Here is a 15,297-nt window from a genome sequence, read left to right as displayed (position 1 = left end):
TTCTTATTAAAGAGAACATGAAGTACTTCTGCTGTTTGGTCTTAATCCCTTCAATTCTTATTAAAGAGACCATGAAGTACTTCTGCTGTCTGGTCTTTAATCCCTCCAATTCTTATTAAAGAGACCATGAAGTACTTCTGCTCTGCTGTCTGGTCTTAATCTGCCTGGTCAATTCTTATTAAAGAGACCATGAAGTACTTCTGCTGTCTGGTCTAAATCCCATCAATTCTTATTAAAGAGACCATGAAGTACTTCTGCTGTCTGGTCTTAATCCCTCCAATTCTTATTAAAGAGACCATGAAGTACTTCTGCTGTCTGGTCTTTAATCCCTCCAATTCTTATTAAAGAGACCATGAAGTACTTCTGCTGTTTGGTCTTGATCCCTCCAATTCTTCTTACTTTCGATTGGTGAAAGTTCTTTCTTTTTTAAATTCACAGCAACACAATGTTTCTCGTTATTGTTATAATGTCTCAATTGTGCACTTTCTTAGGAAATGAGCACTATTCAATATTTTTCTTTTAATTTTGCTTTGGAAGACACTTTTTTTCTATGTTTCAGAGAAATGATATTTTCACAAAAACTACTGAGGCTTTAGCTTTTGATGTTTACAAAAAATTTGGGCCAGGTGGTTAAGGTACTTGACTCGTAATCCGAGGGTCGTAGGTTCGAATCCCCGTCATAGCAAACATGCTCGCCCTTTCAGCCGTGAGGGCGTTATAATGTTACGGTCAACCCCAGTATTTGTTGGTAAAAGAGTAGCCCAAGAGTTGGCGGTGGGTGGTGATGACTAACTGCCTGCCCTCTAGTCTTACATTGTAAAATTAGGGACCGCTAGCGCAGATAGCCCTAGCGTAGCTTTGGTGAAATTAAAAAAACATATTTCAAAAGAAAGAAACTTTTTCTATACGATTCTCAAAAAGGTTACCCTTTCATGAAAAATATTCAATCCATAATCTTTTATAAAAATTACAGCCTGATTCGGTTTTAACATGACTTTCAAGATATATTATACAAATGAACAGTTTTAAAAACAATTCCCTCGAAATAACTAAATCACAGAGGCCGTAACGTCTTTTTGCCAAACGTTTTCAATTCTTACAATTGTCATTACTTTCGTTTAGTGAAAGTTATTTTTTTAAATTCGAAGCAACACAAGTTTCTCGTTAATGTTATAAATGTCTTATATTTTCTTAGTAATATAAACACTATCCGATATTTTTCTCTTAATTTTGCTTTAGAAAGACATTTTTTCTGTGTTTTGGAAAATTGATATTTTCACCAAAAGTACTGAAACGTTAGCCTTTGATTTTGCAAAAAAAAAAGAAAAAAAATTCTTCCTGTTATTTCAGTAGAAAGAAGCCCTCGGGGCATGATTTTCGACACTGATATCCTTTCATGAAAATACTCAATATCCACTCCATAATTCGTTATAAGAATTTCAGCCAGCTTCGATTTCAGTATATTTTTCAAAGTATATCATGCAAAATAAGATAATTCAAAGGAAATCCCTAATTCAAAGAGGCCATAACGTCTTTTTGCGCAACGCACTCCAACCTTTCAACTGTCACAGCTTCGATTTAGCAAAGGTTTTCATTTTACACTCAAAAACTATAACGTCTTTTACTAATGTTATGTCTCAATCTCGTGCTTTCTAAGAACATATCCGATATTGTTGTTTTAATTTTTTTTTGGTAATCACTTTTTCGATATTTCAAAAAATTGATAATTTTATCAAATTCACTAAGGCTTTAGTCTTCGATTTTTACAAACATTTTCAGAAAATTGTTTTTCCTGATATTTTAATAATAAAAAAGCCCTTAGTTTAAAATTCTCGAAGTGGATATCATTTCATCAAAATTCCAAATATTTACTCCATAATTTTTGTACAAAAGGTTTGCTTGAAACCGTACCTGTGTGAGAAAATTATAATTACCAAAATGTAATACTAAATAATTAATATGGTTTTTTTAGAATGACAGATTTCAAAATAAAACTAGGGAACTGTTCAATTACGCATAGGGATCTTCTTGATAATACTGTGGGAGAGGTCGAAGGCTGGACAAACCTCACACAAACTATTTAAAACTTGTGAACGTAAAGGGAATACATTTCATTCAGCATTATTTTTTCACATTATGTTTCGTTGAAAATTATTTTGCTTCTTTTTAACTGCGTTTTCTATTTACTTCCATTAGTACTAAATAAAATACGTCCAAACTTAGTTTGAGATGTTACGTTAAAAACATTTTCTTCAACAATCTCTAAAACTTACCAAACCATAATAAGTAGTATAAATAACGTGGTAAAGATGTTTTAAGTTACTTTTCACCATGATCCACATCGAGGCTACAGAAGGAAATATGTTGTCATTCTGTAACATTGATTACATATACAAACTGTTAGTGTTTAATTTATTATGAGAGACAATATTTCAAACACTTACAGGGAACATTTGACAAGTTTTTCAGCAGTCACTAGTTACAGAATAACAATAGTGACTGTGCTACTATTTTGACTGAACAAACAAAAATATTGATGGATGTGTTTTAATATACAACACATGTTAATGTTAAGTTAAAGTGTGGGTAAAAACCAAAGCTGGAGCCACAGTGGCAACAAGACTCCAGAGGCTATAACGAAGTTCCAATTAGAATATATGTACCAGTCTTCCACAGAATATAACACAACCTTCTTCATTCCAGTGTAAGCACGAAATATATGGTCAAGCATTCTTGTTGATGTATCGGAGTGGACAGATTTGACCAACAGCACTAGATACACCAGTGTAAGAGGATGAATTAGTACAAGAAGAAAAGAATGGAACCATGTAATAAACCTGTAAGAACAAAACAAAATAACAATTATATTAATTTTCTGAATTGATATCAATTCCATATTATGTCATTAAAAACTTTCAAGTAATCCTGAATTGGCTTTGTATTTAATGTATCATATTATGTATTTAAGGATGTTCATTTATATATCCTAAAAAAAGTGACAAGAAAAGAAGGTATCCCCAGTGCTGCAGCACTTGGAATTCTTTTATGTGGGATTAGAATAATAAAATCTACAAAAGTTTTTCCTCCTTTTTATAAGATACATTTATGTACACCAGTAATACCAAGCATGCAGCATTTACATAGCTGTCTTAATTTTCTTACTTGTCGAGATCCCAACCAGCTCATCCTAAATTCAAATTCTTCTAGGCATGATTACAATAAATTAATCTATAAGACTTGTTGCATTGAATAAAACAATCAAAAGAATTTGAACATTGAGTCCAATGCTGTAACTAAATCTCAAATCAATCAAGAGATCACAGAGCTGTGAGCTAAACCTTTGAACTTGAAGAAAATATTAGAGCCTTTCTATGTGCTAAGTTGCAGCTAAAAACATGGCTAAAGAAACCTTGAAAACACAAAACGTTTTAGACAAATTATTACCCTTTCATACAGTTACATCAGCTCAACAGAGTAAACTACTACAGACAAATTAACATAGTATACCAATATTCTAATGATCTTACAAGTTCATTCTGCAGAGACACAGCAAAGTGCAAGAAAACACTACCTAAACATAGTGTAACAATATTAAAATGATGTTATTACTTCTTACAACTACAAGGATTCAACAAAGTGCAAGAAAAACATTAACTAGACAGTGTGTAACAATATTGTAATGATGTTATTACTTCTTACAACTACAAGGATTCAACAAGGTGATAGAAAAACATTAACTAGACAGTGTGTAACAATATTGTAATGATGTTATTACTTCTTACAACTACAAGGATTCAACAAGGTGATAGAAAAACATTAACTAGACAGTGTGTAACAATATTGTAATGATGTTATTACTTCTTACAACTACAAGGTGCTAGAAAAACATTAACCAGACAGTGTGTAACAATATTGTAATGATGTTATTACTTCTTACAACTACAAGGTGCTAGAAAAACATTAACTAGACAGTGTGTAACAATATTGTAATGATGTTATTACTTCTTACAACTACAAGGTGCTAGAAAAACATTAACTAGACATAGCGTAACAATGTTCTAATGATGTTATTACTTCTTTTTACTACAAGGATTCAACAAGGTGCTAGAAAAACATTAACTAAACAGAGTGTAACAATATTGTAATGATGTCATTAGTTCTTACTACTACAAGGATTCACCAAGGTGCTAGAAAAGTGTATAACAATGTTTTAATACTACTAGATGGACACAGTGTGCATGTATTCTTAGATTTATTGTTGATAATCCAACAGAGATAAAACCCAACAAATTAGTACAGACATATTCTTAGAATAATAACAACAGAGAAATTACAGTTAAGTGAATAAAACATTTGCACTATAGCACATAATACATTTATAATTTGACAAGCTTCTACTCTCCTGCTAGAACCTTCACCAGGTCTTGCCATAAATGTTACATAAAACAGTTGTCATATGTACAGAAACAAACATGCTTTCTGGTAACAATACATACTTTTGTAAAACATAAATAAATATTCCTCACTGTATTCATATAAATATACAAATATATACTACAAATACATGAATATACATATACACAGGTCTAAATTACTTTTATGAACTCGCATGACTAAAAAATATACAAATCATAAACTAATTTGAAACTCAAGTATTTATATAAACGTTAGCATGTATATATATACACAGTACTGCGTAATAATGTTAGGACAAAAGAATATTTCATTATTCTCTTAATTTTATGAGGCTAATTCTTCCAATTACAGAATGCAAACTTTTAATACTATGATAATGCTTTCACCGATCCCAATTAACAACTGAATGAGCCAGAATGAGAATGTGCATTATTCTTTAGAATTCCCACATACTTTTACCAAGTCACAAAGGTTTTTCTTAAATGAACACTGTTCTGTATTATAATTTATCTGAAACAAGTCTGATTTATTATTCTATATATTTATGATTTCAAACAGCTGAAATTTTATTTTGAATCTAGAAGTCAACTGAATGTCCATATGTATCATATTTATAACATTATCCAAGAAGATTGATGCACAATATTTTCTTTCTTAATAGAAATGTATCTTATGTACAAACAATACAGTTTATAGTAATGGTTATTTCAAGTAGTTATTATAAATAATGATTTATGTACTTGAGTTTTACAAACTATAATGACTCTTTTACCTGATCTAAAACTGAATACTTTATCAGTGATCCACATCCATGCCAAGCAAATTAATTCTCAGTTGATACTGTTACACTTTGCTCGAGCTTGCTACTCTCTATTCTTGGCTGGTCTTACAAACTGATTTTTTACCAACAAAGATATTTAATTTCCTCATAAAAATACTAACATCTAAAGTTAATTCACTGAAGTTAAACAGTTTGCAATGTCCAAAATCTATAAATGTTCCTGGTCAAACTCTCTCGTTTTCCATTTAATACACATTTGTCTCAGTTATAGCTTCTGAGACTTATAATATACTGAGAACAATATTCTGTCACCCCACATCTTGCAATAGCTACGTTTTATATTCATTAATCAAGATTCTCAAAAATTAACTTGACAAGAATATTCAAAGATACACTACTGCTTTTGTAAAGCATATGTTGTTGATTCTTAAACTTAAGAATCTTCTACAGATTTAGAGAATAGGCAGACTTGTGCAGTATGCAAATAACAATATATGTTACATGCATTAAACTGTATTAAACCAGATATCAAAATAAGTGTATAACAGTAAATCCATTACACCTTTCTCCTTAGAAAATTAAAAATTGTCTAACATCAATTTTTAACTAATGTATTATACACACACACACACACATTGATAACAATACATTAAATATAGCACGTTACCAAATGATTATACAACTTCAATAATCAATACAATATATAACACAATACAAATAACCTTATGGTAATAAAATTATATAGGAAGTCAAAGTGCTTGAAACAGTGTTATCTTTTTGGCTTAACACAATCAAAAATCACATGATTGAGAGGTTCTTTGAAAGCTTTGACAGGCTTCAAATAAGCACAGGAATTTAAGTTTTCCACTCAACTAGCAAGTTTTACAAAACTGGGAAACATCTTGCCTGATATCTGGCCAAAAGAAATGTCTCATAATTTTGTAGCACATGTTGTGTCACCTAGGTAACTTCCTATGGGTAGTCCACGAGTAACTTTCAATATTTCAGAATAATATGCTATACAAACAGCAACTTGATAAACTATAGCTCAGTCCTCTGAAGCTGGTACATCTGGTGGTCTCCATTTTATTGTGAGAATACCATTTTTGAAAAAGTAACCGTTTGGAACTTTCTCTAGTTCATCTATTGGAAGTTCATATTTAAAATAATAAGTGATGAGATCTGAAAATATTTTTCTTGCTCACTGATCACTTTACTTCTACCAAACAGAACTTTCCCAGCCAAATCAGATTCCTCACATCCATCATTGTCACTCACTGAAGAATTGTCAGTACGACAATTATTCACAAGATCCCCATGTGGTTCAAAAATATCTGATAAAATCTATAATACCATCCTCTGAATACATGTCTATCATCTATTTTTTTTTCACTTAATTTCTTAGCCTGAGCTTGAGTCACTGCACACAGGAGAAACATATCTCAAATATCAACATCATCATCCTTAGATGAAACAGTGATCGACTCACTAACCATCTTGGGTCTGGCAAAAATGTTTCCCCCAATCAAATCATTTTCCAACAACAATGATACACCCTTAACTAGCATAGTGGGCCTTACTCCAAATGCAACTGGTCCCAGAATTAAATTTGATGCTAAATAAATGTTATGAAGAGGAATATTAGTAAATCCACCTTCAATATCCTGAGCAATAATAAGACTCACAAGTGACAATACACCTTCTAACAACTGATCCATCCCAGTACCACATAAAATACATGTGGGTATGGGATTAACAGTGTCATTTGATAAAAAAAGACACAGAACCAACAGACACAAAAGATCTAAATTCCTCCCTTATTACATGAGCCTTTTAATCAGTGGTCAAATCAACAAATTCTTTTTCAAACTCCAACAAACATAACATGACCAGGTTCTTTACAAAAATGGCAAGAAACATCTTGATGAAGTTTCATCCTGACTGTCTGAAGATTCCAAACTAGAGGAGTTGGATTTGTTAGAAGAATCATCAACTTTAGTCAACTGGACAGTTTTTGCTGAGCTGGCAGGAATGTTTTTTTAGGAAAAGTGTTTTTATGTGTTAAAATGAAATCCTCAGAAAGAGCAGCTGTTCCTGTAGCATTTCAACTTTCTCTTCATCCAAACAAGTTTTGAAGTTATCACTTGTAAAGCATTTAAATTTCTCAATTAGACATAATTGTCTTAGTTTGTCAAAACTGTTGCCAATATGCACAGAATTACACCATCAATCAAAATAAACCTATTTTTTGTGATTAAATTCCATATAAGTTTGGCTATCTTGCTTGCAATAACCTCAAACTTTTAGTAATAAGCCTCCAGTACCAACTCGCATGCTTTGAGGATAGCTACTTTAACCTTATCATAATCCATACAAACTTCCAGAGACAGAGCAGAATAAACTACTGTGCTTTACCAGTCAAAACACTATAATAATAATGACTATTTTTCAGTGAGCCATTCCATGGTTTGTGTAACTTCTTCAAAATATTAGATATATTTATCAACTTCACTTTCATTAAATGGTGGTACTTTAATATATCAATTGAGTTCAAATTTATCATTCTGCCTTGGTCAACTGTGACTGACTGTAATTTACATTCCTTTTAGCCTAATTTCTATCCCAGTTTCAATACGGGTTTGCTCAACCTTGAAACATTTACTTCCTCTTTCTGAACTTAGATGCAGGCTTGTTCAAGCTCAATTTGTTTGAGTTTTAACTGGATTTCTAACTTAACTTTATCACTCAACTCGATTGGCTAGTTAAGACACTAGAGTATTAATACTTCCTCAGACAACAAATAATCCTCAACTTATATTTAAACAAAGCACATTTCTAGTTCATTTCTCTCATAGATTTTTTAAACCTCTAAAATGTTGGCAGTTTCAAGCAATTTACTTTTAAATATATTGTTCTAGTTGTTTGAGGAAGGGTGATTCAAGAAAACCTTAATAACCAGACATGATCAAATCTTGTGGGAACTTATAAACTGAATTATCATTTGAATTTATTTCAAATTTTATCTCTGAGTCAGACCTCAAACCCAAGCCCTTAATTTATTATGTTGCTTGCTGTAATTTGTCTCAGATGACTTTCCAATTTATTACACAAGTATTATGATTTCAAAGTGTCAAAAACTTTAGTTTTAATTTAGAAGTTAATTGAATGTTAATATATATCAAGTCTATGATATTTACCAACAAGATTAATACACAATATTTTCTTTCTTAACACAAATGTATTTTAATGTACAAACAACAATACATTTTATAATGATTATCACAAATAATAGTTCATATACAAGAGTTTCACAAAGAAACTACGCAAAGTCTCTATCTGTCTAAGAACTGAATATTTTATCAAGTTTCCATGAAAGCTTTACGTGATTTTGTTGGACTCTCCAACAAATTGCTGCAGACTTGAAGTACTCCCCAAACACTGTCAAGTACACCCTAAGTCATGGGACCTAGACAGGTAAATTTGAAAACAGGAAAGGAAGAGACAGAACACCCAAACTCAATGTTACTAATGTTAAGTATTTTCATTTATGCAGCCTTCAAGATAGAAGGAAGACTGCCACTGATCTCAAGCATGAGATAAACAACCATGTACTAAATGATAGAAAAGTGGTCAGATTTATAATATCAAGGAGACTCAATAAGAATAGAATATTTGGTCTTGTAGTTGTTAAAACCTTTACTTGATCTGTAAATATTGTCAAGAGACTAAAATTTACTAAAAAGTACAAAACTGGACTGTTGATGAGAGAAGCAGTGTAATGGTTTGAGGGTGTCTTTCTGTTCTAGCAACAGATATTTGCAAAAAAGATGGAACAATGGACCCGCACAAGAATGATCATATACTGATCTATCATGGTATATCCCAGTTGTTTGCATTTTACTTGTAAAGGATTCCATTACCAAGTAGGTAATGACCTCAATCATTCATCCAATCTATGCAGAAATTATTTAGCTAAGAAAGAAGATGCTGGAGTCATTTATTTAATGCAATGGGCCTCTCCACAGAGCCCCAGTCTGAATCCAACTGAACAGATTTGGGATATGATAGATCAAAAACTTAATAAATCTAAAGTTACTTCCAAAGAAACTTTATGGGAGTGAATTAGAGACATTTGAAGTAAAATCCCAAAGGACACTTTGATTAAACATGTTTCAACGAAGCTTAAAAGACTGTCTGCAGTTATTAAAGCAAAAGTAGGAAACAAAAAATATTAACTGTTTGCTGAACTCAAACAATTCTACCAAGTTTATGTTGTGCTATAAATATGAAGATTAATAATATTTTGATATTTTACCTGTGATTTACCTTCTGTTGTTTCACCTGTGATTTACCTTATATTGCTCTTTGAAAGTAGTCTGAAATCTAATTTTTAACTTTGTCCTAACACTTTTTTATAGTACTATACATAATAAGAAGTTCCTATAATTTATTAACAATGTCATTAGTGTAATGTGAAGTAAGAGAAACTTCACCACCAAACCTTCCTAATTCTGTAATATAACAACCATACACTGTTTAATGGTGTTTCTCCTCCATAAAATACATAGAGAAACTTCATCACCAAACACTTCCTAATTCTGTGATATAACAAACGTACACTGTTTAATGGTGTTTCTCCTCCATAAAATACATAGAGAAACTTCACCACCAAACCCTTCCTAATTCTGTAATATAACAAACATACACTGTTTAATGGTGTTTCTCCTCCATAAAATACATAGAGAAACTTCACCACCAAACCCTTCCTAATTCTGTGATATAACAAACATACACTGTTTAATGGTGTTTCTCCTCCATAAAATACATAGAGAACCTTCACCACCAAACCCTTCCTAATTCTGTGATATAACAAACATACACTGTTTAATGGTGTTTCTCCTCCATAAGATACACAGAGAAACTTCACCACCAAACCCTTCCTAATTCTGTGATATAACAAACATACACTGTTTAATGGTGTTTCTCCTCCATAAGATACATAGAGAAACTTCACCACCAAACCCTTCCTAATTCTGTGATATAACAAACATACACTGTTTAATGGTGTTTCTCCTCCATAAGATACATAGAGAAACTTCACCACCAAAAACTTCACATACACCAAACCCTTCACCACCAAACCCTTCCTAATTCTGTGATATAACAAACATACACTGTTTAATGGTGTTTCTCCTCCATAAGATACATAGAGAAACTTCACCACCAAACCCTTCCTAATTCTGTGATATAACAAACATACACTGTTTAATGGTGTTTCTCCTCCATAAGATACATAGAGAAACTTCACCACCAAACCCTTCCTAATTCTGTGATATAACAAACATACACTGTTTAATGGTGTTTCTCCTCCATAAGATACATAGAGAAACTTCACCACCAAACCCTTCCTAATTCTGTGATATAACAAACATACACTGTTTAATGGTGTTTCTCCTCCATAAGATACATAGAGAAACTTCACCACCAAACCCTTCCTAATTCTGTGATATAACAAACATACACTGTTTAATGGTGTTTCTCCTCCATAAGATACATAGAGAAACTTCACCACCAAACCCTTCCTAATTCTGTGATATAACAAACATACACTGTTTAATGGTGTTTCTCCTCCATAAGATACATAGAGAAACTTCACCACCAAACCCTTCCTAATTCTGTGATATAACAAACATACACTGTTTAATGGTGTTTCTCCTCCATAAGATACATAGAGAAACTTCACCACCAAACCCTTCCTAATTCTGTGATATAACAAACATACACTGTTTAATGGTGTTTCTCCTCCATAAGATACATAGAGAAACTTCACCACCAAACCCTTCCTAATTCTGTGATATAACAAACATACACTGTTTAATGGTGTTTCTCCTCCATAAGATACATAGAGAAACTTCACCACCAAACCCTTCCTAATTCTGTGAAACTTCACCACCAAACCCTTCCTAATATAACATACATACACTGTTTAATGGTGTTTCTCCTCCATAAGATACATAGAGAAACTTCACCACCAAACCCTTCCTAATTCTGTGATATAACAAACATACACTGTTTAATGGTGTTTCTCCTCCATAAGATACATAGAGAAACTTCACCACCAAACCCTTCCTAATTCTGTGATATAACAAACATACACTGTTTAATGGTGTTTCTCCTCCATAAGATACATAGAGAAACTTCACCACCAAACCCTTCCTAATTCTGTGATATAACAAACATACACTGTTTAATGGTGTTTCTCCTCCATAAGATACATAGAGAAACTTCACCACCAAACCCTTCCTAATTCTGTGATATAACAAACATACACTGTTTAATGGTGTTTCTCCTCCATAAGATACATAGAGAAACTTCACCACCAAACCCTTCCTAATTCTGTGATATAACAAACATACACTGTTTAATGGTGTTTCTCCTCCATAAGATACATAGAGAAACTTCACCACCAAACCCTTCCTAATTCTGTGATATAACAAACATACACTGTTTAATGGTGTTTCTCCTCCATAAGATACATAGAGAAACTTCACCACCAAACCCTTCCTAATTCTGTGATATAACAAACATACACTGTTTAATGGTGTTTCTCCTCCATAAGATACATAGAGAAACTTCACCACCAAACCCTTCCTAATTCTGTAATATAACAAACATACACTGTTTAATGGTGTTTCTCCTCCATAAGATACATAGAGAAACTTCACCACCAAACCCTTCCTAATTCTGTGGTATAAGAAACATACACTGTTTAATGGTGTTTCTCCTCCATAAGATACATAGAGAAACTTCACCACCAAACCCTTCCCTAATTCTGTGATATAACATACATACAGTGTTTAATGGTGTTTCTCCTCCATAAGATACATAGAGAAACTTCACCACCAAACCCTTCGTAATTCTGTGATATAACAAACACACACTGTTTAATGGTGTTTCTCCTCCATAAGATACATAGAGAAACTTCACCACCAAACCCTTCCCTAATTCTGTGATATAACATACATACAGTGTTTAATGGTGTTTCTCCTTCATAAGATACATAGAGAGACTTCACCACCAAACTTTCCTAATTCTGTAATATAACAAACATACACTGTTTAATGGTGTTTCTCCTCCATAAGATACATAGAGAAACTTCACCACCAAACCCTTTGTAATTCTGTGATATAACAAACATACACTGTTTAATGGTGTTTCTCCTCCATAAGATACATAGAGAAACTTCACCACCAAACTCTTCCTAATTCTGTGATATAACAAACACACACTGTTTAATGGTGTTTCTCCTCCATAAGATACATAGAGAAACTTCACCACCAAACCCTTCCTAATTCTGTGATATAACAAACATACACTGTTTAATGGTGTTTCTCCTCCATAAGATACATAGAGAAACTTCACCACCAAACCCTTCCTAATTCTGTGATATAACAAACATACACTGTTTAATGGTGTTTCTCCTCCATAAGATACATAGAGAAACTTCACCACCAAACCCTTCCTAATTCTGTGATATAACAAACATACACTGTTTAATGGTGTTTCTCCTCCATAAGATACATAGAGAAACTTCACCACCAAACCCTTCCTAATTCTGTGGTATAACAAACATACACTGTTTAATGGTGTTTCTCCTCCATAAGATACATAGAGAAACTTCACCACCAAACCCTTCCTAATTCTGTGATATAACAAACATACACTGTTTAATGGTGTTTCTCCTCCATAAGATACATAGAGAAACTTCACCACCAAACCCTTCCTAATTCTGTGATATAACAAACATACACTGTTTAATGGTGTTTCTCCTCCATAAGATACATAGAGAAACTTCACCACCAAACCCTTCCTAATTCTGTGATATAACAAACATACACTGTTTAATGGTGTTTCTCCTCCATAAGATACATAGAGAAACTTCACCACCAAACCCTTCCTAATTCTGTGGTATAACAAACATACACTGTTTAATGGTGTTTCTCCTCCATAAGATACATAGAGAAACTTCACCACCAAACCCTTCCTAATTCTGTGATATAACAAACATACACTGTTTAATGGTGTTTCTCCTTCATTCAGTACATAGAGAAACTTCACCACCAAACCCTTCCCTAATTCTGTGGTATAAGAAACATACACTGTTTAATGGTGTTTCTCCTTCATTCAGTACATAGTTGTGACTTGTGATAACAACTGCCTATCATCATTCTTTTCTCACTGTAAGCTTCTTAGCCCATAATTCACACACTGTTTCTGACAATTTGGTGATTACAGCAGTGAAGAGAATGGCTACATTCTGAACGATGGATGTACTTCTCTAACACTGATAAATACTTTGTTTCATAACTACTACATGATAAATGTAACCACTTTCTATATGATGCACCAGCTACTATGTGAACAACATAAGAACCTTCTAAGTGATGTATTAGCAACTATAATACTATATTTCTAAATGATGTACCAGTCACTATAATAACATTTACCAACCTTCTAAGTCATGTACCAGTCACTAATAACATGTACCAACCGTCTAAGTAATGTATTAGCCACTATAATAACATGTACTAACCTTCTAGATAATGTACCATCTACTTTATGAGAAATATAAAAGCTTTCTAATTGATGTAACAACTACTATACACAGAATGTACCAACCTTCTTGATGATGTACCAGCTAAGACTGCAACAGGGACATACACTGCAGCTAAAAAGGTGGCCAAAGAAACGTTGATTAAGGAGAGCGTATAGAAGAAAGCACCTAATTCTAGAAGAACGATACATCGGTAGATACTGTGGCTCCCTCCACACCTAGATCACAACGACAATGAATGTGTCTTCAATAATGGGAATAACTGAAGTGCATAACATCTATAATGCACCACACATTTTGTAAATAGATTTGTGTACATTTAGATGTACATGTTTGTTCATTTACAAACCAAGAAACAAATAATGGAAAATTGCATTTTTTTTTAAGATTTACTTTCTACAGGTAAATTTCTAACTATATGAGACATAGGTACAGTGCCATATCACAACCATAAACAAATTTTTCACAGGGGAATAACTTTTTTATTTATTTATTTACAGTTCATGTTCCAAAGGTATTTCAAAAAAAAGGTAAATATCTTTAGTATAATAACATTCTTCAGTAATTTTTAAAGCAAGTTCAACTTTATGATAATTTTCCTTTTTTCATGCAAATCTGACTAAATCTGATAAAAAAAAAACTGTGTCCATGTTATTATAGCATTGGAATTGTTTGGTCACATAAATTTATATATAAATAAAACAGAACTGTATATCTTTTGTCCGTAACCTGAGGGTCGCGAGTTGGAATCCCCATCACAACAAACATGTTTGCCCTTTCAGCCATGGGGGCATTATAATGGTACAGTCAATCCCACTATTTGTTGGTAAAAGAGTAGCCAATAGTTGGCAGTGGGTGATGATGACTAGCTGCCTCCCTCTAGTGTTACACTGCTAAATTAGGGAGGGCTAAGTGCAGACAGCCCTCATGTAGCTTTGTGCAAAATTAAAAAACAAACAAATAAACAATGTCTTTTGTCACAAGTTGTTGTAAAGAATTAGTTGAACCTAGTTCAAAGTTGGATGGAGGAACATAAGTTCATCTTCAGAGCACATTTTAAAACTTATGAACAACTGAATGAACAGTTGATGTTTGGAGCCCATTTTAATTTTATCTTAATACTACAAATGAGGATCAAACTGAGTTAAAATATCAATAGCAAAATATGTGAATCTTATGCTAAATCAAAATATTGTACAATTATGCAGGTACCACCAGTACATTTCCATCAGACAACTGGTTTGTGTACCATGGCTCAAATTGAAGAAAGGTATGGCTCATACTCACATTTATAGCACTAACTTTTAAGCCTAACATTGTTGGATGCTTCTGCTGCTATTAAATAACATTCTTTCAACTATGGTATGCTGATCAACATTGGTCATCTGCCATCATCTTTTAAGCCAACTTATGGTGATATGTTTCAAGTTCTCATAACCAGAATTATTTTTCAAATATACACTGTACCACAAAAACTTCTTGCATT

General features: G+C 32.7%; 1 protein-coding gene across 1 annotated transcript in view; it reads right to left on the bottom strand.

Annotated features, from left to right (window-relative positions):
- Positions 1-2,395: 2,395 nt before the first annotated feature.
- The window catches only part of GAA1 (glycosylphosphatidylinositol anchor attachment 1), a 30,167-nt gene continuing 17,265 nt past the window's right edge, over positions 2,396-15,297 (bottom strand). Inside the window, exons 11-12 of the mRNA XM_076469420.1 lie at positions 13,877-14,029; positions 2,396-2,837 (exon numbers count right to left, since the gene is read on the bottom strand). Coding sequence (XP_076325535.1) covers positions 2,576-2,837; positions 13,877-14,029 — 415 coding nt within the window. The 3' untranslated portion in view covers positions 2,396-2,575. The remainder of the gene's footprint in view (positions 2,838-13,876; positions 14,030-15,297) is intronic.

This window comes from Tachypleus tridentatus, chromosome 12 (assembly GCF_004210375.1).
Source record: "Tachypleus tridentatus isolate NWPU-2018 chromosome 12, ASM421037v1, whole genome shotgun sequence".
Classification (NCBI taxonomy): domain Eukaryota; kingdom Metazoa; phylum Arthropoda; class Merostomata; order Xiphosura; family Limulidae; genus Tachypleus; species Tachypleus tridentatus.
Note: the sequence above shows the minus strand (reverse complement) of the source record. Positions and strands in the feature narration are given on the sequence as shown.